Source organism: Pristiophorus japonicus, chromosome 16 (assembly GCF_044704955.1).
Source record: "Pristiophorus japonicus isolate sPriJap1 chromosome 16, sPriJap1.hap1, whole genome shotgun sequence".
Lineage (NCBI taxonomy): Eukaryota > Metazoa > Chordata > Chondrichthyes > Pristiophoridae > Pristiophorus > Pristiophorus japonicus.
In genome coordinates, this window is record NC_091992.1 from 20,648,056 (window position 1) to 20,669,135 (window position 21,080).

General features: G+C 43.5%; 1 protein-coding gene across 1 annotated transcript; it reads left to right on the plus strand.

Annotated features, from left to right (window-relative positions):
- Positions 1 to 315: 315 nt before the first annotated feature.
- On the plus strand, positions 316 to 20,836 carry tp53i13 (tumor protein p53 inducible protein 13). The gene is made up of 9 exons (XM_070857091.1): positions 316 to 917; positions 1,759 to 1,833; positions 4,482 to 4,517; positions 10,967 to 11,025; positions 12,732 to 12,810; positions 14,337 to 14,465; positions 15,254 to 15,460; positions 16,362 to 17,697; positions 18,659 to 20,836. Exons 1-9 carry the CDS (start codon positions 804 to 806, stop codon positions 18,766 to 18,768), a joined length of 2,145 nt encoding a protein of 714 aa, XP_070713192.1. The 5' UTR covers positions 316 to 803; the 3' UTR covers positions 18,769 to 20,836.
- Positions 20,837 to 21,080: the final 244 nt, after the last annotated feature.

Consider the following 21,080-nt stretch of genomic DNA (forward strand, 5'->3'; position numbering starts at 1 on the left):
GCGGGTATTACTACAGCCCTGTTGACCATGAGTTTGGTGGTAGACTTGAGGGCCTGGTCTTCAAACACTCTTTTCCGCAGGCTGCCGAAGGCTGCACTGGCGCACTGGAGGCGATGCTGAATCTCCGCATCAATGTCTGCCTTTGTTGATAAGAGGCTCCCGACATATGGGAAATGGTCCACGTTGTCCAGGGCGTGCAGTGGATCTTGATAATTGGAGGGCAGTACTGTGCCCTATACTGTACTATGCTAGCAATAACACCCAATGAAACAAAAGGAAACATAGGTGTTCTTTCCAAAGTTTCATGCGAGTTGGAAGTCGGGGTGGGAAGAAGGTGACGGCTACATTTCGATTCAGCTCATGCGCGATTTATGAGTGTGTGTGTATGTTTGTTGCTGTTGGGACGCCGTCGCAGCTGGGACAGGGCTGTGTTTGTTGCACTTTACGTGTGTCAGTTTCCATTGGGATGTCTGTACGTTCCATCGCGGCGCCCGCTCCCCCACTTAAACTTTAATTCAATCGCCTTTCAACCAGGGATCCAGGGAGGGAGGAGACGGCGCCGCTCAGCCAGCCCCGGCTTCTGTGATGAGGCGGCCGGGTTCGCGGCGATGGCCTGGCTCCTGTGGCCGCGGCTGCGGCCGGAGCTGGCGGTTCCCGGGACCCTGTTGCCCGGCTGTCCTCAGCCCGCCCCGCGCCGTGTCCCAGCGGCAGTGAGCGGCGGGGGGGCCTCGGCCTCGGCCTCCCCTTTGCAGTGAGAATCGGCTGCGGAGGGGTTAGCGAAGGGAGCGGGGGACGGATTGGTGATGGTTCGCGACTGGTGCGGGAGGTTCATGGAGCCCGGGCTGCTGTTACAGCTGCTGCTGTGTTTGTCTCTCCCGGAGGTGAGGACGCGATGGGCTCCGTGTGATAACGGCAAGGTGAGTGGATAAATCCCGGCCGGACAAACTAGAGCTTTCATACTTTTCTCTAAATTTATTAAAAAAACTAAAACAAACTTGTTTCAATACAGTTCCAGTTTTAATCACTGTATATTTACTTCCATAAAAAGCTGAACCTGACTTATTTCATACTGACTAGGTAATAGAAACATAGAAAATAGGTGCAGGAGTAGGCCATTCGGCCCTTCGAGCCTGCACCACCATTCAATATGATTATGGCTGATCATGCAACTTCAGTACCCCATTCCTGCTTTCTCTCCATACCCCTTGATCCCTTTAGCCGAAAGGGCCACATCTAACTCTCTTTTGAATATATCTAACGAACTGCCGTGAACAACTTTCTGTGGTAGAGAATTCCACAGGTTCACAATTCTCTGGGTGAAGAAGTTTCTCTTCATCTCGGTCCTAAATGGCTTACCCCTCATCCTTAGACTGTGACCCCTGGTTCTGGACTTCCCCAACATCGGGAACATTCTTCCTGCATCTATTAGATGGAAATCCAGGATTCTCACCAATGTTTTGGGATCATATGCCATGATTCCATTCCTTTTCGGTGCAAGCAATGGCCTTCGCCCATTGGCAATATTGAGGGGTCAATCTAACATTCTTCTAGGAATGAGTTTCGCTAGTGACAAATACAGTATCTTATTCTCACGCTACAATGGCTTATCTGTTGGGTATTGTCAATGTAAAGTCTATTCACTCGACTGTTCGTGTAGATTGGTTTAAATGCATTGCTCGGAACTGAATCGCTGACAACAGTTATGCAGCTTTGCTTGTTTGTAATCACTTCACATTTATGATGCCCCTTTTTTTTTAGTTTAAGCTTCAAGTGGATTTGCCACCAGTGGAAGAATTTATCTGTCGCGGACCCACATGGGCACTTCCAGAAATGGTAATGCGTAAAGTTTTTATTCATGGTTTTCAACGAATATACATTCCCTTGAAGAATAAAAACTCCACTGGATACAGCCATGGCTAACTAGAGAAGTTAAGGATAGTATTTGATTAAAAGAGGCTTACAATGTTACCAAAAAGAGTAGTAAGCCTGAGGATTGGGAGGGTTTTAAATATCAGGAAAAGGTGACCAAGAAATTGATGAGGGGAAATAGAATATAAGAGTAATCCAGATCGAAATATAAAAACAGATCTTAAGCACTTTTACAAGTATGTAAAAAGGAAGAGATTAGCAAAAGTAAACGCGGGTCCCTTAGAGGCAGAGACAAGAGAAATAATAATAGGGATCAAGGAAATGGCAGGGACGTGAACAAATATTTTGTGTCTTTCTTCACAGTAGAAGATACAAAGAACATACTGGAAATTCTGGGGAACTAAGGGTCAAATGAGTGATGAACTTAGTGATTAATATTAGTAAAGAAAAATTATTGGAAAAATTAATGTGACTAAAAGCTGACAAATCTGGACCTGATGGCCTACACTCTAGGACTTTAAAAGAGGTGGCTGCAGAGATAGTGCATACATTGGTTTTGATCTTCCTCATTTCCCTAGAATCTAGAATGGTTCCTGTGGATTGGAAGGTAGTAAATGTAACCCTGCTGTTCAAGAAAGGAGGGAAAGAGATGGCCCATTTATAAGGAACTATATATATAAGCATGGATTGGTTAATGGACAGGAAAGAAAAAGTAGGTCAGTTAGCCTGACATCAGTAGTGGGGAAAATGCTGGAATCTATTATTAAGGACGTGGTAACAGGGCACTTCGAAAGTAATAAGATTGGGCAGAGTCAACATGGTTTTGTGAAAGGGAAATCGTGTTTGACAAATCTGTTAGATTTTTTTGAGGGTGTAACTAACATGGCAGATAAGGGGGAAATAATGGATGTATTCTATTTGGCTTTTCAGAAGGCATTCGATAAGGTGCCACACAAGATTAGGGTTCATGATATTGGGGGTAATATATTAGCATGGATTGGAACGGACAGGAAAGAGAATGTAGGAATAAATGGGTAATTTTCAGGATGGCAGAATGTAACTCGTGGAGTGCCACAAGGATCAGTGCTTGGGCCTCAGCAATTTACAATCTATATGAATGACTTGGATGAGGGGACAAAGTATAATGTATTCAAGTTTGCTGACGATACAAAGCTAGATGGGAATATAAGCTGTTGGAGAACACAAAGAGGCTGCAGAGGGATATAGACCGATTTAAGTTATTGGGCAAGGTGGCAGTTGGAGTATAATGTAGGCAAGTGTGAAATTATCGATTTTGGTTGGAAGAATGGAAAAGAAAGATTTATTTTTTTTAAAAAGGTGAGAGGCTAGTAAATGTTGGCATGCAGAGGGACTTGGGGGATCTTGTTTACAAATCACAGAAAGCTAACAGGCAGGTACAGCAAGCAACTAGGAAGGCAAATGGTATGTTAGCCTTTATTGCAAGGGGGGTTGGAGTATAAAAGTAAGGAAATCTTGCTGCAATTATATAGGGCTTTGGCGAGATCATATCTGGAGTACTGTGTACAGTTTTGATCAGATCACACCTGGAGTACTGTGCACAGTTTTGGTCTCCTTACCTAATGACTTGCCTTAGAGGGGATGCAATGAAGGTTCACTAGTTTGATTCCTGGCATGAGAGATCTGTCTTTGATTTTGATTAGAATGGGCCTATATTCTCTGGAGTTTAGAAGAATGAGAGGTGATCTCATTGAAACGCATTAAATTCTTAGAGGGCTCGACAGTGTGGAAGCTGAGAAGTTGTTCTCCCTGGCTGGAGAGTCTAAAAATAGAGGGCAGAGTCTCCGGATAAGGATTCGGCCATTTAGGACTGAGATGAGGAGGAATTTTTTTACTCAGAGGGTTGTGAATCTGGAATTCTCTACTCCAAGGAGCTGTAGATGCTCAGTCGATGAGTATATTCAAGGCTGAAATGGATAGATTTTTGGGTACCAAGGAAATCCACTGATATGGGGATAGAGGTAGTGATGTAGAAGTTCAGCCATGATATTGAATGGCGGAGCAAAATCGAGGAGAGTTATGACCTACTCCTGCTCCTATTTCTTATGTTGTTATGGTTAGTTTATATGATGAACAATTAAAAATCTCAGATACCATGCCACCCATTGTTATAAGTACTAAACCAGGTGACTGACCCCTCATTATAAACTGGGGTGCCAGACTGTTGGAAGCTGTTACTGACATACAGGATATTTTTACCCACAGTAATAAACTTCTTTTCTCTTACTGATACCAAATGAATATCCCATTCCACAGAACAATACAACACTTTAACCTACTGATGTTAGAACTAGACCTGACTAAACCCAATAATTACCTCCTGAAAGATAAATTTAAAACTAGGGCTAAATCCAACTTCTTGATGGCATGCTGTGTGACTGATGCATCCACTTTCCTTGTTTGATTTGGGAAGCTCTTTGTCCTCTCTCTCTCTCTACCAATAAGCATACTTTCAGTAATCTGGGACATTGTCAGTGGGCACTCTCGTAAAACAATTGGAATTTTTATTGTTGTATGAGCTATGTCTGATGCTTCTGTTTCACCTTTTGATCTGTGTTTTCTACATCTATCAGGTAATTCCAAGTGTGACCAAAGTATATCCTGAACAGGTATGATCAAATACTACTGACATATTGGGCTGAATCTTAACTCATAAAAAACGAATGGGTTGCGTTCATGTCGGAGGCTAAAATGTAAAAAGCCTGAAACAGGAACACAATGTGCCTTGAACCCGCCCACTTCCTGTTTTAACAGCGGCTGGACAAGGGGCAGGCGACCAATCCGCTTGCCGGAAGCGGTTGGTCTTTTAAATATAATGAGGCTGCCTGCCTTCATTTGGAGTAATTCTATTTTTAAACTCATTTTGACTGGGTTTCCCAGGCCTCTGGAAACCTGGCAGCTGCAAGGTGCTGAGATGGGCTGAATCCATAAAGTAAGTGCCTTATCTAGCATTACTTGTGGACCAAGAGGAGCAGAAGTATTTCCTCAAGGCCCAAAAAGCTACCCATTTAAACCGCAACCCTCCCCCCGCGATCGATTTGCTTCCCCTCCCCCGCCCACCATCTAGCTCCACTCCCCGCTCGCCTACCATTGTCCTCCCGGCCGGACCGCCAACGTGATCTGGAACCCCCCCATCCCCACCGCATGATCCGGCCTCCAATCAGGCTGCCTCTGTGGGCGTAAACCCACCAAAAAAAACATTTAAAGGAGCACTCACAACAGCCCCCCTCCCCCCGCCCCATACGGATCCCACCTCCAGGCTAAAATCCAGGCCATTGATTAAATTTAAGCACCAACTACTTTTGGCAGAAACTGTTACAACAGGGTTTGTTGTTCTGCTTCTTCATGGACCCTGCATTAATCTGTTAAATTACATATTATTTGTTCCTGATCTGCATATTAATTGACTTAAAATTGAATCTACGCACATGCTACTTGATGTTTTGAATTGAAAGGGTGCTCTTTTGCAGCATTGGCTTTGAATGTAAATACATTGGCCAGTGTGGCAGTGAGTAATACAGATAGAAAACCCCAGCTCCGATCTTTGGACTATGCCATTAGTTGATTGCAACTGAAACTAGACCTTGATGCTTCTGGGCTATGGAGAGGCAAACAATTGATCACTATCTAGTGAACCCCTTCCCATTGGAAAGTGCACGCGTGTGGACATCGGGTGAAGAGGTGAGTGGGTTTGGCTGTGAGGTCCCTCGAGGTCAAATCACTTCCAAATGCCTTGCACCTGAAGGATGTGCCCTCTGTGCAACATAGCAGAGAGTGGCTGGCACCTGTGGAACCACACTGCATTTACAGGGACAATTCTTTATTCCCCATAACCAAAGTTTAACCAGGATATAACCTAAAAGATAACTTTGATTGAAGTGTTTTCTATGCAGATAAACTTGTTTAACCAGTGATGCTAATTCTCAAAATACATGGAATTCGCATTCAGCACAAGTTCAGTTTGCCAAGAAAAATCTTCACCTTTATCAGTAGCTCACTTACCCAAGTAATTTGGAAGGTTGAGAGAGACATTGTACAGGAAGCTACTTTGCCTTAAGTAAACCTCTGGCTCTTATTCAACTTGTTTTTTCACTGATGCTAATTGTGTAGTTTAATGCACACCCTTACGACACACAGTCTTGGGAATTTTTAATGTAATCTTTAATTACAAAATCCACAATACAGTACTATCTTGTTTAAAGTGTCACTCCTCACGTCATCTAATCCGATGTGGTATGTTTCAAGTTATTCTGGTCCCTGGAGTCGTGGTACAGCATTCCTGCAGTCCGGATTGCCTCTCAATCTGTTGAATGTGACTCATACCAAATGTGCAGTCAATGAGCAGAACCAGTTTGCAGATTTGTTCACATTGACTTATGTTATAGGATCATAGAAATTTACAGCCCGGAGGGAGGCCATTCCGGCCCATCGAGTCGGCACTGGCCAACAAAGAGCTATCCAGCCTAATCCTACTTTCCAGCTCTTGGTCTGTAGCTCTGTATGTTACGGCACTTCAAATGCACATCCAAGTACTTGTTAAATGTGGCGAGGCTTTCTGCCTCTACCATCCTTTCAGGCAGACCCCCCCACCCACCCACCCACCCAATCGAATCAAATAAAATGTATTTCCAGGGCAGGTTTAAACATTCGATCTGATCATTTTTGTTCTCTTACTGCAGCAAGCTGGCACAAATGTTTTATAAATTTATGGCCCCACTCTGTGCTGGTTCTGAAAAAATTAAGATGGCACGAAGTTCACTTTCACTGCCCCCTTACATGGATTTTCCAGCCGATATTTGTGGTAAATTGATTTTGTGCATATCAATGGTGGAGATGTTTGTGCTGGGAAACAGTTGAGGAAACCAGTGTCCGCATCAGGCACTCCTATATAGAAATATAATGCATGATTAGATGCAGACTAAAGTCCCTTCTGTACTGCCTCAGCTCTTAACCACAAGCTTAAGTAACCCTATCCTATAGTAGTAGTGTGACATTTTCCGTTTCCCACAGTAAGGATGTCAGCCTTGGCTCAGTGGTAACACTCTTGCATTTGAATCAGAAGGGCATGGGTTCAAGCCTCACTCCAGAGACTTTAGTACATAATCTAGGCCAACATAGTGCAGCAGTGAAGAAGTGCTGCACCGTCTATGGCGCTTCAGACAAGAATTCAAACTGATGATGTCCCTGCTCTCTCAAGTGGACGAAAAAGATCTTGAAGAATAGCAGATGTTCTCCTGGTGTCTTGGCAAACATTTATCCCTTAACCAACATCAATAAAAATAGATTCTATGGTCATTATCACATTGCTGTTTTTGGGACCTGGCTGCTGCATTTCATACATTACAACAATGACGACACATCAAAAAATGCCGACTTGGCTGTAAAGCACTTTAGGATGTCCTGAGGTCTTGAAAGATGCGATAGAAATGTAAATTCTTATCCTCACAAGTGATCATCATCATAGGCAGTCCCTCGGAATCGAGGAAGACTTGCTTCCACTCCTGAAGTGAGTTCTTTGATGACTGAACAGTCCAATACGAGAGCCACAGACTCTGTCACAGGTGGGACAGCTAGTCGTTGAGGGAAGGGGAGGGTGGGACTGGTTTGCTGCACACTCTTTCCGCTGTCCGCGCTTGATTTCTGCATGATCTCGGCGACGAGACTCGAGGTGCTCAGCGCCCTCTCGGATGCACTTCCTCCACTTAGGGCGGTCTTGGGCCAGGGACTCCCAGGTGTCGGTGGGGATGTTGCACTTTATCAGGGAGGCTTTGAGGGTGTCCTTTTAGCGTTTCCGCTGCCCACCTTTAGCTTCTTTGCCATGAAGGAGCGCCGAGTAGAGCACTTGCTTTGGGAGTCTCGTGTCTGGCATGCGGACAATGTGGCCTGCCCAGCGGAGCTGATCAAGTGTGGTCAGTGCTTCAATACTGGGGATGTTCGCCTGTATGAGGACGCTGATGTTGGGTGCGTCTGTCCTCCCAGGGGATTTGTAGGTGATGAAAGCAAGTGATGAAAGCAAGATAATTCACTATTTGAACATCAGTAATAACAATTTAATCATTCCTATAGAAACAGAAAGTGTTAGACATAATGAATAAAAGCGAAATACTGCAGGAAATCTTAAATAAAAAGTGCTGGAAATACTCAGCAAGCCAGACAGCATCTGTGGAGAGAGAAAGAGAGTTGACATTTCAGGTCGATGACCTAGAATCATGGGGCTAGAATTTCCATTGACTTACCGCCTGATTTCTGGGCAGTATTGGCCATTGTGGACAATAACCAGGTGAGCGAGAGATTCCTCACCTGAGTTACGCCGGTGGTTTCAAGATACTGCTGGGGAGCGGACCCCGCCGGCGTTACCGTCCTCGGACCGCCGGCGTTACCGTCCTCAGATCGCCCGGCGCGATATTTGGCTGAGCGGTGACCCGTAGGTAAGTATGGCAAAAAAACGCCCACAAGAATCAGCGGAGCTGGGCGGTGGGTGAGTAGCTCTGCAAGAAAAAGGTTAGTAATTGTTTTTTTACCCATTATTTTTAAATTCTGTTGTGGCGATTTAGGTTAAAAGGGTCTGGAGAATGTTTTAATGATTTTTTTATGTTGTGTTTTTTGAAAAAATATTGTGTGTTTTTCTGCTCCTAGGCCCAACCCGCAGCCTCGGGATAAATGTTTCGTGATTTTTATTTATCGTACCATTTTCTTTAGGAACCGCCCAATCGACCCTAACTTCCACTTTTTCGCTGAGAATCGGGGTACAACCCCTATTTTTTTCGCTGGGCTGATTTAAACATTTTTTGGAGGGAAGTTTTCGCTGGCGATAATCTTAGGGGTCTTTTGGGCGGCAATCGGGCATCTGGCAGGTCGTTAGGAAATTCTAGCTCAGAAACCCGTGTCAGAATTGGAAAAAGTGAGAGATGTAACAAGTACAGAGGCAGGGAAAGTGGGGAGGTCTGTGATAGGTGGAAGGCAGCAAGTGATTAAATGGCAAAAGGGATGTTGGTACAAAGCAAGAGGTGGTAACGGGACGTTAAAAAAAATAATTCACGGGATATGGGCATCGCTGGCAAGGCCATCATTTATTGCCCATCCCCAATTGCCCTTGAGAAGGTGATGGTGAGCTGCCGCCTTGAATACAAGTCGCTCGGCTATTTCAGAGGGCAGTTAAGAGTCAACCATATGGCTGTGGGTCTGGAGTCACATATAGGCCAGGTATGGATGGCAGATTTCCTTACCAAAAGGACAGATGGGTTTTTACAACAATCTGGTAGTTCCATGGGGCTAGAATTTCCAAAAAATCCACCAGTGCCGGATTGCCGCCCAAACTACCGCTAAGATTTTAAAATTACCGCAGGCGAAAAATTCCACAAAAAAAAAGGAAAAAAATTCTGCCCGGCGAAAACAAATGGACCTCACACCCCGATTCTCGATGGAAAACGTGATCCTGGGCCGATTGGGCGGTTCTTAAACAAAATGGGTGGTAATTACTAAAATTTAGACCAAGGCTGCAGGTTGGGCCTAGGAAGGGGGAAAACACAATTTTTTTTCCCCAAAAAACATAACATTAAAAAATCAGAACACATTCTCGAGACCCTTTTCAACTTAATCTCTGTAAAATAAGTTTAAAGTAATGATTAAAAACCCTTTAACTTACTTTTTTTTGCCGGGCTACTTACCTACCACCCAGCTCCCGCTGCTTCTCGCGGGCGTTTTTTTTTTCTACTTACCTACGGGTCACCACTGAGTCAAAACTCAGCCGGTAGCGGTTTTTGCATGGTGTACGCCGGTGGTCCGCTCCCCAGCGATATTTCAAAACCGCCGGTGGAACTCTTTCTGGAAATTTTCACTGACCCGGTTTTCGCCCAGGCCAACCAATACCGCCGAGAAACCGGGCGGAGCTGCCGTGGAAAATCCAGCCCACGGTCACCAGTACTGAGGGTAGCTTTTTAAAAAAAAAATCCAGATTTATTTCATTATTTTGAATTTAAATTCCCCAGCTGCCATGGTAGGGATTTGAACTCGTATCTCTGGATTATTAGTCCAGTAACATAACCACTACACTACCATATCCACCTAAATAAAGAAACAAATGATGGGTCTAGAGGAGCTGTAAATGGCAACAGCAGAATCATTACTGGCACATGCTGTCTGGGGGGAAAAAAGTGGTTATGCTCTGGAATTGTTGAACAATGTCGAAGGCTGTAAAGTGCCTAATCGAAAGTTGAGATGCTGGTTCTTGAGCTTCATTGGATCAATGTATGAGGCTGAGGACACAGAGGTCAGGATGGGAGTAGAGCGGAGAATTAAAATGACCAACGACCGGAAGCTCAGGGACACGCTTGTGGACTGAATGGAGGCATTCAGCAAAGCGATCACCCAGTCTGCGTTTGGTCAATGTAGAGACCACCGAATACAGTATACTAAATTGCAAGAAATGGAGATTTCTGTAATCCTGGGTGGATCCGCAATATGAAGGGTGGAATTGAAGTTGGAATCCACGTGGACTACGTTGTAGCCGGAGACGGGTTGTTGAGGGTAGAGTTTTAGTAGATACCTGATCAAACCCGAGGAGGGCAATAAAAAGCAATGAGGGTGAACAAGGCAGAAGAGACAAACGGTCGTCCCGTTAGGGAGAAGAGCAGAACTTCAAGGTGGGAATTCCTGGAACTCAAAATTAAACCATTCTGCTGGAAGTCTTTCTGAGGCAGGTTGACAACTTGTCAGTTTTGGGCAGTGTTTTGTTTGTGGCTAACGGGTACAGAATGGAGATTTCCTCAAGTGCATTCTACAGAAGACCTTTCCAGCCAACAGAGAGGAAACCTTGACCACATGTGTCTAGAGTTGGTTTTGAATCCAGCTTGCAGGCGTGAAAGGACAATGTGCAAACCACTCAAACACTCAGTTACCTGGCTGTTAACAGGTCTTGATTGACGGCTCCGTAATGTATCGGTTAACTTAGAAACTGGCTGGTTTTCCAGTTCAAAAATAAGTTTTGCCTCCGAGGCAGATTTTGTTATTTTGACAAGGGTGTTACAAGAAGCAGATATGACCACTTCTTTCTTCACAGGAGGCCACTCGTGTGTGCATGGACAAGCGGATTGAATACAATAAGCAAATTCCAAACAGGTACTAAGATTGACAATGCATGGTAAAGAACACAACCTTTTCATTTCTTTTATCTCTTCTGGTCAAACTTAAAAAAAACATACAGATTGTTGAGAGTGTAGTGCGGAATATTGCAAGCCACGCGTTACATCTCATGTAAAATCTTCTTCATTGTCAAGTGATGCAGAGTACAGTGAAAGTGCGGAATCGGATATATGCTGGCTCTCTGGAACATCAGGTTTTTAATAAAAGATTTGCATTTCTGTTGTATTCAATATAACGTTGGTCAGTAACACTACAAAGTACCCCACATATAATTAATTATTTTGAAGTACAATCACTGATTTTCTGTAGGTAAACATGGCAGTCAATTCTCATGCTGCAAGATCTCTCAGATGTCAATGCGATGTGCGGCTAGTTATTGACTGGGACCCGAGTCGACCATCACCGGAGTCGCACATGCGCACCCGATGTCGGCCGTGGATGTGCCTAGCTGGAACCTGTGGTCTATAGCACGTGTCCTGCCAGTCGTTTTCTATCAGCTTGCTGTTTGCCTGGAAACGGTCAAGAGCTTGGAGGGGAGGAGGGAGTAGGGAAGTGCACGGGGGGCCGGTGTAGGAGATCGGGACTGGAGGTGGGAAAATCAAGAAATGGGAGGGGGAGGGGGAGGACATGATCCAAATGGAAAGATGGATCATGTTCTCCCCCCTCTGTTAGACCTGGATCATGTTCTTTCAGCCCACCACTACACCAGGTTCTTTCTCTGCTTAGCAGTTACGGAAAGAGAAACAGAGTCACGTTTCACGTTCAGGCCATTGACCTGAAACGTTAGCTCTGCTTCTCGCGCCACAGATGCTGCCACATTCAACCCCAGAAACCTACCTGTGAGGGCCTTGGTTTTGGCCAGAGTTTCCTCGGTCGATCTTGATGGGCTCCCTTTTGATGGCGGGAATCACATTAGGAGCCCGTCGTGCTTATGCAATCAGCCCCGACTCCAGAAAATGGATGTGGGCCACGGCAGATGTGGAGGATAAACAAAACTGTTTTTTACTCCAGGTTAAGTAAGTTATTAAAAATCTTGAGTTTACAGTAGCACACAACTAAACATTGCTCCACTTGAGACCTAAAGTTCTTTCTGGTTGAAATTCAGTGGCTTATTATATCTGTCCATGTACTCTGCAATGGCAGGGAATGGGACCAAAGCATGTTCCAAAATGGCATAGAGCCAACATTTTGCTTTTCAATTATATTTTTTGACAATTTTTAAAATTTAGAGATGACCAGGCAACACCTCCCAAGTCTCTCTATAAGGCGATGCAAATCTTTGAAGTGTTAATTTATTTCAACAATAGGACATATTAACAGCATGGTTAACAGAACAGTTGACATGATACTTATGTTTTATTAAAGGCCCTTTGTTAAACAGTCAGTAAATGAGTTTTATTAACTCTGTTCCGCTGGTACCGAGTTGGTGAATTCTGCTGGGTTTGGATCTTCTGCAAGACAGCAAGGTCGTGTCGTAGATACAGTGGCAGATTCTGCTTCTTGACGCAGTTTCTCATGCATCGAGTGCAGTCCTGATACATTTGATGAGCTGTATCAATCGGCAAGGTGTTAGCACATCAGCTGGTGGTGCGAGGGAGGGAACCCACATCATAGCATGTCACAACCACACTTTGGCATTGCTTACTTAACCCTTTTTCTTTGTTTCTTTTTGAACTGGACAGTGGCAGGCATCGGCCCAACTGGGCAATGTACGGCGAATACTTGTACGTCCCACCCCAGCGCTGGCTCCACAATCTGCAGGTATTGTATTTTTGCACTGATATTTTTAAGCTTTCTTTCTTCCAAAGGGAACTTTAGCCACGCAAGTGTTTATTGTGTTTTTTTAATAGGTGTTTTTTTACACATGGGAGGGTGGGCAATACTGCTGTGGCAAGAGCAATCTCAAAACACTGGAGAGGTGCCACCAACTCTGCCTCCACAAGATCCCGCAAATCCATTGGCAGGAGAGGCGCACCAATGTCCGTGTTCTCGCTCAGGCCAATATCGAAGCATTGACCACGCTCGATCAGCTCCGATGGACGGGCCACATCGTCTGCATGCCTGATACTAGACTTTCAAAACAAAACAAATGCAACTTACTTAGATGTGGCCCTTATGGCTAAAGGGATCAAGAGGTATGGAGAGAAAGCAGGAATGGGGCACTGAAATGCATGATCAGCCATGATCATATTGAATGGTGGTGCAGGCTCGAAGGGCTGAATGGCCTGCTCCTGCACCTATTTTCTATGTTTCTCTGTTTACTTAGAGCTCTGACACGGCGAGCGAGTCCCAGGTGGGCAGTGGAAATGCTTCAAGGGTACCCTCAACGCCTCCTTGGAAAAAGTGCAACATCCCCATCGACACCTGGGAATCCCTGGCCCAAGACCGCTCAAAGTGGAGCTGCAGCATCCGGGAAGGTGCTGAACACCTTGACACTCTTCGCCGGGAGCAAGCAGAAGCCAAGCGCAAACGGCGGAAGGAGCGCACGACAACCCAAGCACCTCACCCACCCCTTCAACCACCGCCTGCCCCAGAGACTGTCGGTCCCGCATTGGATTCCTGTCACCTGAGAACTCTAGTGTGGAAGCAAGTCATCCTCGACTCCGAGGGACGACCTAAGAAGAGTGTTGTCTAGGTGGTCATGGAAAAGCATGGACTGCCAGACTACAGTCTCATGAGCACCAGAGTAAGATATCAAAAATGATGATGCAGCTATGTTAGGTATCTGCACGAGTGAGGTTGTAGATAATTCAGCTTTGCAAGTGGACAGTGGAGAGTCTTGGCAAAGGAGCTCATTTTGCCACAGTGTTAGTTGGCCAGCTTTAATGTATAGCACGTGAAAATGCGTTCTAGAAAAGCAAAATAACTTGAATCTTTTAGTTTTTTTTAAAGTCATTTGAGACTTAAAAAAAAAAAATTGTGCACTGAGATACACAACAAAAGCAATGATAATGTGACCATGCACCAGTTTGTGACGCTTTTAAGCCATCTCATTGGCCAGCAATATTAACCATCTAATCGAGTTGATTGCTGGCAGCCCCATTGGCTGTATTTAAACACATGGCTGACCTGCTAGTTCCACGTTTAATTGGCAGGCCTGCATGGCTCAACGTGTTGCTCCAGCTCTCATCCCTTCAGAAGCAATGTTCCCTCCACTCCCCCTGACCGAAACTTCCACAGGAGACCTTCTCATCTATAATTTTGCATGTTTGGTGAAATGCTACTCAAATTCTAAGAGTTAATTTTGCATTCAGATGAGTTAACTTGTTCTCGGTTTCCTTGTGTAGCGTGGCGGGATAGCTTTCCTTTACCATCCGTGTGTGCGTCCCAGTTTGAAGGAAGAGCTCTCCCTACTGGCGAGAGCGTGCATGTACAAGCACATCATCACTCCACACCTCAATCTCAGTCAGGAACGGGTAAGCATCACTTTTACCAAGCATTACAAAGAGATTGTTGAGGTTTTAAGATGGATTTCCTTGCATTTCTACTAGTGATCCAGCGCTGAAAAGTTTTTAATAAATTAATGTTATGGTTTCCACTAAAAGTCAAACTATAGATTCATGGGCTGAAGTTGTACAGAACCAGGTTTGACCATAACCGGACTGTGTGTCCTCCCATTACCAAGAGTACAAGGGACACACAGTTTGCATACATTAGGAGAGACTGTGTAAAATGTATCCGAAACCGATTTACAGCAAAACATTGTAGGTTTTGAAATGGCAAAATTGTCCACCTGTTTCAGTGTGAACCATTAGAGTAGTTTTGTGCTGGGGTCGTGCCGGGATCTGGATTAAGAGTTTCCAGCACGACTCTGATAGGAAGTCATCACATCAACTATCTGACCCAAACTGACTGCAGGTCCCATGGCTAATTAATACTAATTAGCAGAGCATTGAAGTACAGTGGAACAAGGTGACACCGGTGTGATTCCACTTCCCACTCTCCGCAGTTCCTGATCGGAGTTTTTTCTGGAGCAGGCAGGGAAAAACTGGATGGAGAAGACCCAGCAGCTTGTACTGGCCCCTTTTAACAAGGTACAGTGCCTTATAAAAGGTACTAGGTATTCATAAAAAACATATGGAGGAAACAAGTGCATCAATACTTTGTCATGAAGGCACTGCTCCTTTAATAGAACTAATCATTCTGTCTTGCATGTACTCCATTAAACCAGGTTTATTTAGTTATACCGTTGTACTTTTTACAGCCTCTGGCCCTGGTTGCATGGGGTAAAAGTATGGAAATGTCAAAGATTAACCTGGCAGAAGCTGTTGATTGGCTGAGGAAGAGTGTAAACCGGGCACATGACGCTGAAACAAAAGATGATGGCGCTTACAATTATCTGCTGATCCGGAAGGCAAAGTTGGCATCCGATAACAACGACCGAGTTGTCTGTCCTGAAAACCGAGTGAAGGTAAACTGACCTGCTAAAAGAGCAAAATTAAAAATCCCCACTAAAGGCGATACCTGTAAATGGAGTCACTCTGTTCGGTTACTTGCTTCAGAGTTGCTGTTTACGCAACAGAACCTTTTTTTTAGGTGACGTGCTATAGAGTTGCTGATGCAGACTTATTATAGCAGGTGATTAATTACTCTTGGTTGCTAGGACACACCTGGCCTACATGAGCAGACTCTGAACTCACTGCAGGTGAAGACTTAAAATTCATAAATAAAAGCCAAGGCCAACCAGTACATTGGCCCATCACAAATGCACAGCATAATTGTTTTTGCACATGATTTTTAGTTTGATACATTTAAAAACCTCCTCCCTAATAAATTAATAGTAAATGGGATTTGTAGATGGTCAGACACTGCCCATCCTGCTTAAATAAATTACATTAACAATTAATAATAAGGTCCTAGGACCCCATTATGGGCACTTTACCATTGGTATGGTACTAAGCTATACAGAACAGAAAGCCCCCAGGTATGTGCTGTATTAGCCAAGACAATAGTAGGGGTGCTACAATTGGTCTCAAGCATCCTTGTGCATTAAGGGGGGAAAGCAGCCAGAATTCACAAAGCTTTTGTGACCTTACTGGACAACATGCACATCACATGAGGACAGATGAGAGCTCAACTGGTTATGCTGCACCCCATCTATAAAGAGTAATGTATTCGTTATATTGACCTCAACACTATTTAAATGGCTGTAAAACAGTGAAGGGAACTGTATAACATGCAAGTTTGTTCTCTCTTTCACAAGTGAAGTAGTTAAGCACAGATAATAATGTTGGTTTCTGACTTGCAAAATATTTTAACATTATTCAGCAATTTAAAAAAATATATAAAATTGTCATTATTTTCTTTGGCAGAAAGTGCAATGCTATTTTAAGAATAGTGACCTGCAGTTAGAAATAAGAAAATGGAATAAAGTTGGAGAAAACATGCTGAACAATGGACTCCATAATGGGCATGTGATTTTGAGGAGGAGGAGAAGAAATACTGGGACCAAAGAACCTACTCAAACCAGCAAAGAAGTGACTTCTTCTAGAATATCTGCACAGAGAAAGCAGCAAGAGGAGGATTCAGCAAGTGCTGTGCCATTGTCTACTGGACAACCAGAGGTAGTAAGGAGGCATCCCATGGCATCCATTGCAGCAGCAGTAATTGCCACGGAGAACAAGATCAATGCAAGCCAAGAGGCAAAGAGAAACTATGAAATTGGAGGTGAACAGAACAGAAACAGAAATGAGTCGGCGTCCAAATTATGGAAAGAAGTCATAATATCTATCTTGAGAGAGCCACCTGTAAGTGAGGCCCATCAACCCTCTTTTGTGGACGGCATTGCTGCCAAGCAGCCGAAAACAGGTGACTTGGCTGCTAAACAGCAAAATTCTCATCAGTGCCACCAAACGCTCAACACTTCAGATTCCTCACTGGATTCACAAGTGAAAGCTCATCGGACTAATAGCGGAGATAATCCTCCACAAAAACAAATTAAAAGTGTTGGAAGGATTATTGGCAAAGCTAACAATCAAACGGTTGAGACCCCTACCATTACGGGACAGCAGAGACCTACAATCATTGCTAATACCAACGATGTCTCAGACAGACAAGCTCTCAATGGGGACACTGGTCAAATGCTCAAGAATGGGAGCATAGTAAGTGGGGACAACTTAAAACCTCTGCAGCCGCTGCAGAATTCAACAATCTCTTCCAAAAATGACGTTGGAGCTAAGCAAAATGTGGCTACTGATAAAAGCTACACCGGAGAGATGAGTAGTGACAGAACAGTGCAGAAAGTGGGTGGAGAGGAATCAGATTCCTCAACGACAAATGAGACCGTGCCCCACAATGCTCAGGATAATCAGAACAACAATGAGACAGCAGCAGTGGATTCTGGGAGCATTAAGTGCAAATGTGAAGAAGGGGCATCCCAGAATGAACGGACTGCTCCTGATGGTGCAGATTCAAATAACTTAAAGGCAGGGGCCCTTAAGAAAAGCCAACATCATCTTGAAGACAGGACATTGTACGTTCCCACTCCACGAACCGAGGAAGCAGCCTGGGCTGCTGCTGCACTCACATTTCTCTTTGTGTTCCTTACACTGGCAGTGTTGTATACAAGGCTGTACAGAAAATTCATAAAGGCTGATAGTTTATACTGGGCACCAGTTCCAGGCATTGATGGGCAAGAAAGTGTAGCAGGTGAAACTTTTTTTTAAATGTTACCTATCCACAAATTTGGAAAAGACTTGCATTTATATAGCGCCTTTCACGACCAGCAGACGTCCCAAAGCGCTTTTTGAAGTGAAGTCACTGTTGTTACGTAGGAAACGCGGCAGCTAATTTGTGCACAGCAAGCTCCCAGAAACAGCAATGTGATTAAAAAAAACCAGATTGTCTGGTCACTATGACGTTGATTAATGCCCCTGCTCTTTTTAAGAGTGCCACGGGATCTTTTGCATCCACCGGAGAGAGCAGACGGGGCCTCTGTTTAACGTCTCATCCAAAAGACCGCATCTCCGACATTGCAGCACTCCCTCTGCACTGCACTGGAGTGTCAGCCTAGATTTATGTGCTCAAGTCCCTGGAGTGGGACTTGAACCTACAACCTTCTGACTCAGAGGCAAATGTCCTACCAATTGAGCCATGGCTGACACATCTGAATGGGAAAGATTTGGTGGAGGGAGGATTTTTTTTTTTTTATATATAAGGAGGCAATCTCTTGAGATAAAATTATCTGCAGCTCCTGCCATGGTGGCATTGCTCACTTTGAGTTGCTTCGGCTAAGTATCAGCGTTGGCATCTTCCAGTCGGAGTGAATTAGTCAATGCTCTCATGCTGGGCATCACTCAAGTAGCAGCTGGCCAAAAGTGTAGCAGGTGCAACTTTGTGTTATAAAATATTACCTATCCACAAATGTAGAATAGGAAACAATTGGTGGAGATGAATTTGATGCAGGTATGCAGGAGCAGAAAGCCCACACATGCACTTTCCTTCATAGAAACTGTTTGATGAGTTTAGATGGAGTTAGAGAGAAATTTATGCTTTAAAAAAGAAATTCAAGTCCATTTTAGTCGGTACCACACCCCAGGACTCATTGCATCATAAGGTGTACAACTTTAAATGGTTTACTAGCAAAATTAAATTATTTGGTCTTTTACAGATATCATAAAGAGAAGACTCATCAGGTTTGGCAAGAGGAGGAAAAAACGGCCACCATACAAGAAATCTACTTCACCCTACGACGTTGTTCCAAGTGACAACAGTGATTGACGCAACCAAAGATGTTGATTAGGGCAACCATTCCATTTGATGAGGTGACTTCAGTGCTCCGATCCAGCCTCTTAAAAGGAGCTGCTTACTGCAGTTCAGAGGTGGAACATCTGTGCAAAAAACAGCGACACTGGAAAAAGAGCGCAAACGATGGCAGAGAAATTATATCACAAGTAGTTTGAAATGATATATTTTAGTAAAGACTTGAGACACAAGGTCCTTTGTTCAAGATGTAAATCATGCATTGTGTCAAAGCTCCTTCAGGAAGACAGTACAGTCTTTGAGAAATTGAAGGAGTTCTGTTTCATAACTTCATAAAAACCGACAGACATCAAAGGCTTATACGCTGTATGTAGCAAACTTCAAATCATACCCATTCTGAACCTGCAATGTCCACGATTTCCCATCATTCTCAACAATAACTCGCAGATGTGGGTCCCTTTGTTTGGGACAAGGTTAAAACGTTCACACTTTCGTTTTTAAAACATGAAAAATGAACTGCTGAGTTGTGTCATTAAGTTCAGCATCAAATAGAACATCACCTTCATTCATTTGAGTTTAAAACCGCTCAATGTAGCTGGAAGTAGGTTGGGCATACACGAGATAGAATGGGTTATGGGGGCAGGGTGAAAGAGGCCCATGTGTAGTATAAACACCAGCATAGACCAGTTTCTGTGCTGTAGATTCTATCTAATTCTGTGGGCTGTGGCAACCTGCTATACAATCAGGTTATTGCAGAATTAATTCTTGCTTGAGAACATGTTTATTTTAATTTAATTTTAAAGAACTCTTTACAAATATTGTTAGCCAGGGAGCAGAAAAAAAACAGTTGCAGCAGCAATCTTGGTGTCTTACTATAAAGGCAGAAACCAGAATTGCTCTTCAAATTCAGGATACAATTTGAAATGGAAATGAAATCATTTTTGCCTGAAGCCATTGACTCAGTTACTCCCAGTGTGTGGAATTAGTACTCTATGATAACCCATAACCTGTCATAATTTACATCGGAGTATGATTTCACCTCAGAATTGGCTGTTGCATCATTGAGTGTAGTGGAAAAACCAGATCAAAAACAGCGATCTTAAAAAAAACAATGAAGTGGCAATCAGAAATTCATATTTTGTTGTACGTTTCATCTCCTGCTGAACAATTTCTGTCATACTTAAAAACAAACACAAGGTCTCAGTTTCCTGATAGGGAATCTCCAGAAAGCAGGTTTTTCAAACCAAACTCTATCTGTAACTTGGGGTGGGCACATAAAAACTAAACTGCTTACAATGCAGAAAGGAAAACGTGCTGCCATCTCATTGCTGAGGAAACTCTGGCTACAAAATAGATTTCCATTTGTAGATTGAATAATTATGTTTGTATTGTGTGTAAAAAGCTAAATTGAAAGCTGCAGTGGAGTGGGGAGTCATTTGATGGGATTTTAGTGCAGTGGCATAGAAAATGATTCACACCAATAGGTGTGCAATATCATTTATATTTAATACAAAATGAGTATAGCATGTAGTGTATTACTGACTTTTATATCAAGACAGACCCAATTGGAAATGGTATTCACGGAGTAAATTTAAATGCTCCGTCATTTGTCAGTATAACTCGGGGTGATGCTACACAAATGTCAATTTGTGTTAGACATGATCCAGTTTCAGATGTACCCTTGTGTCTCATCTGCCAGCTTTGAATGGTGCAAATAGGCTTAAAACAAATTCTGCAGCATTCAGTTAACCTTAAACATGCACTTATTAGAAGTGAAAGTCAGTTATTTTCTATGAAGGTAGATGAATGGGGAAAGTGATTCATTATTCAGATCTGTGTAGAAACTGGCATTTCACGGTTGCTGGGAATTTTTATGCAATACTGTGGCACCCGGGGAGCATTAAGTGTAAAACCTAACAAGATTTGTCGTGGGATGTCACGCCACATCAAATCACTTTCCCTGGTGATCAACATAGTAGTTACATGGAGAAAATATTTTCAAATAATTGGTAATGATCATATTTCTGTAAGATACACTATTTGATTATTTTCCAGAAATTAAAATTTTAGAGTTTACTTCAAATTATTTTCTTTCCAGAAGTCTGTTCTTAATTTTCCAGAGTTTTACTGCCCGAATCTTGGAAACATGCCGATAGACTGACTTCGCCTTTGTACTACTTGTTCATTTTGTATTTGGTGAGCACTCAGGTTTTAGGACTTTTTTATTCCCAAAGTGTAAGTAGTTAAAGGAAAGTAGTGGCTTTAATGTTCTTTTGGAGAGGGAGTAGGTAGAGAGAGACCGACTAAAATGCAGTCATATCTGACAGATC

Coding starts and splice junctions, on each gene's coding strand:
- tp53i13 (XM_070857091.1), top strand. CDS start 804: ATGGTTCGCGACTGGTGCGGGAGGTTCATGGAGCCCGGGCTGCTGTTA. Junction 918..1,758: donor CTCCGTGTGATAACGGCAAG/GTGAGTGGATAA, acceptor CTTTTTTTTTAG/TTTAAGCTTCAAGTGGATTT. Junction 14,466..15,253: donor TCAATCTCAGTCAGGAACGG/GTAAGCATCACT, acceptor TACTTTTTACAG/CCTCTGGCCCTGGTTGCATG.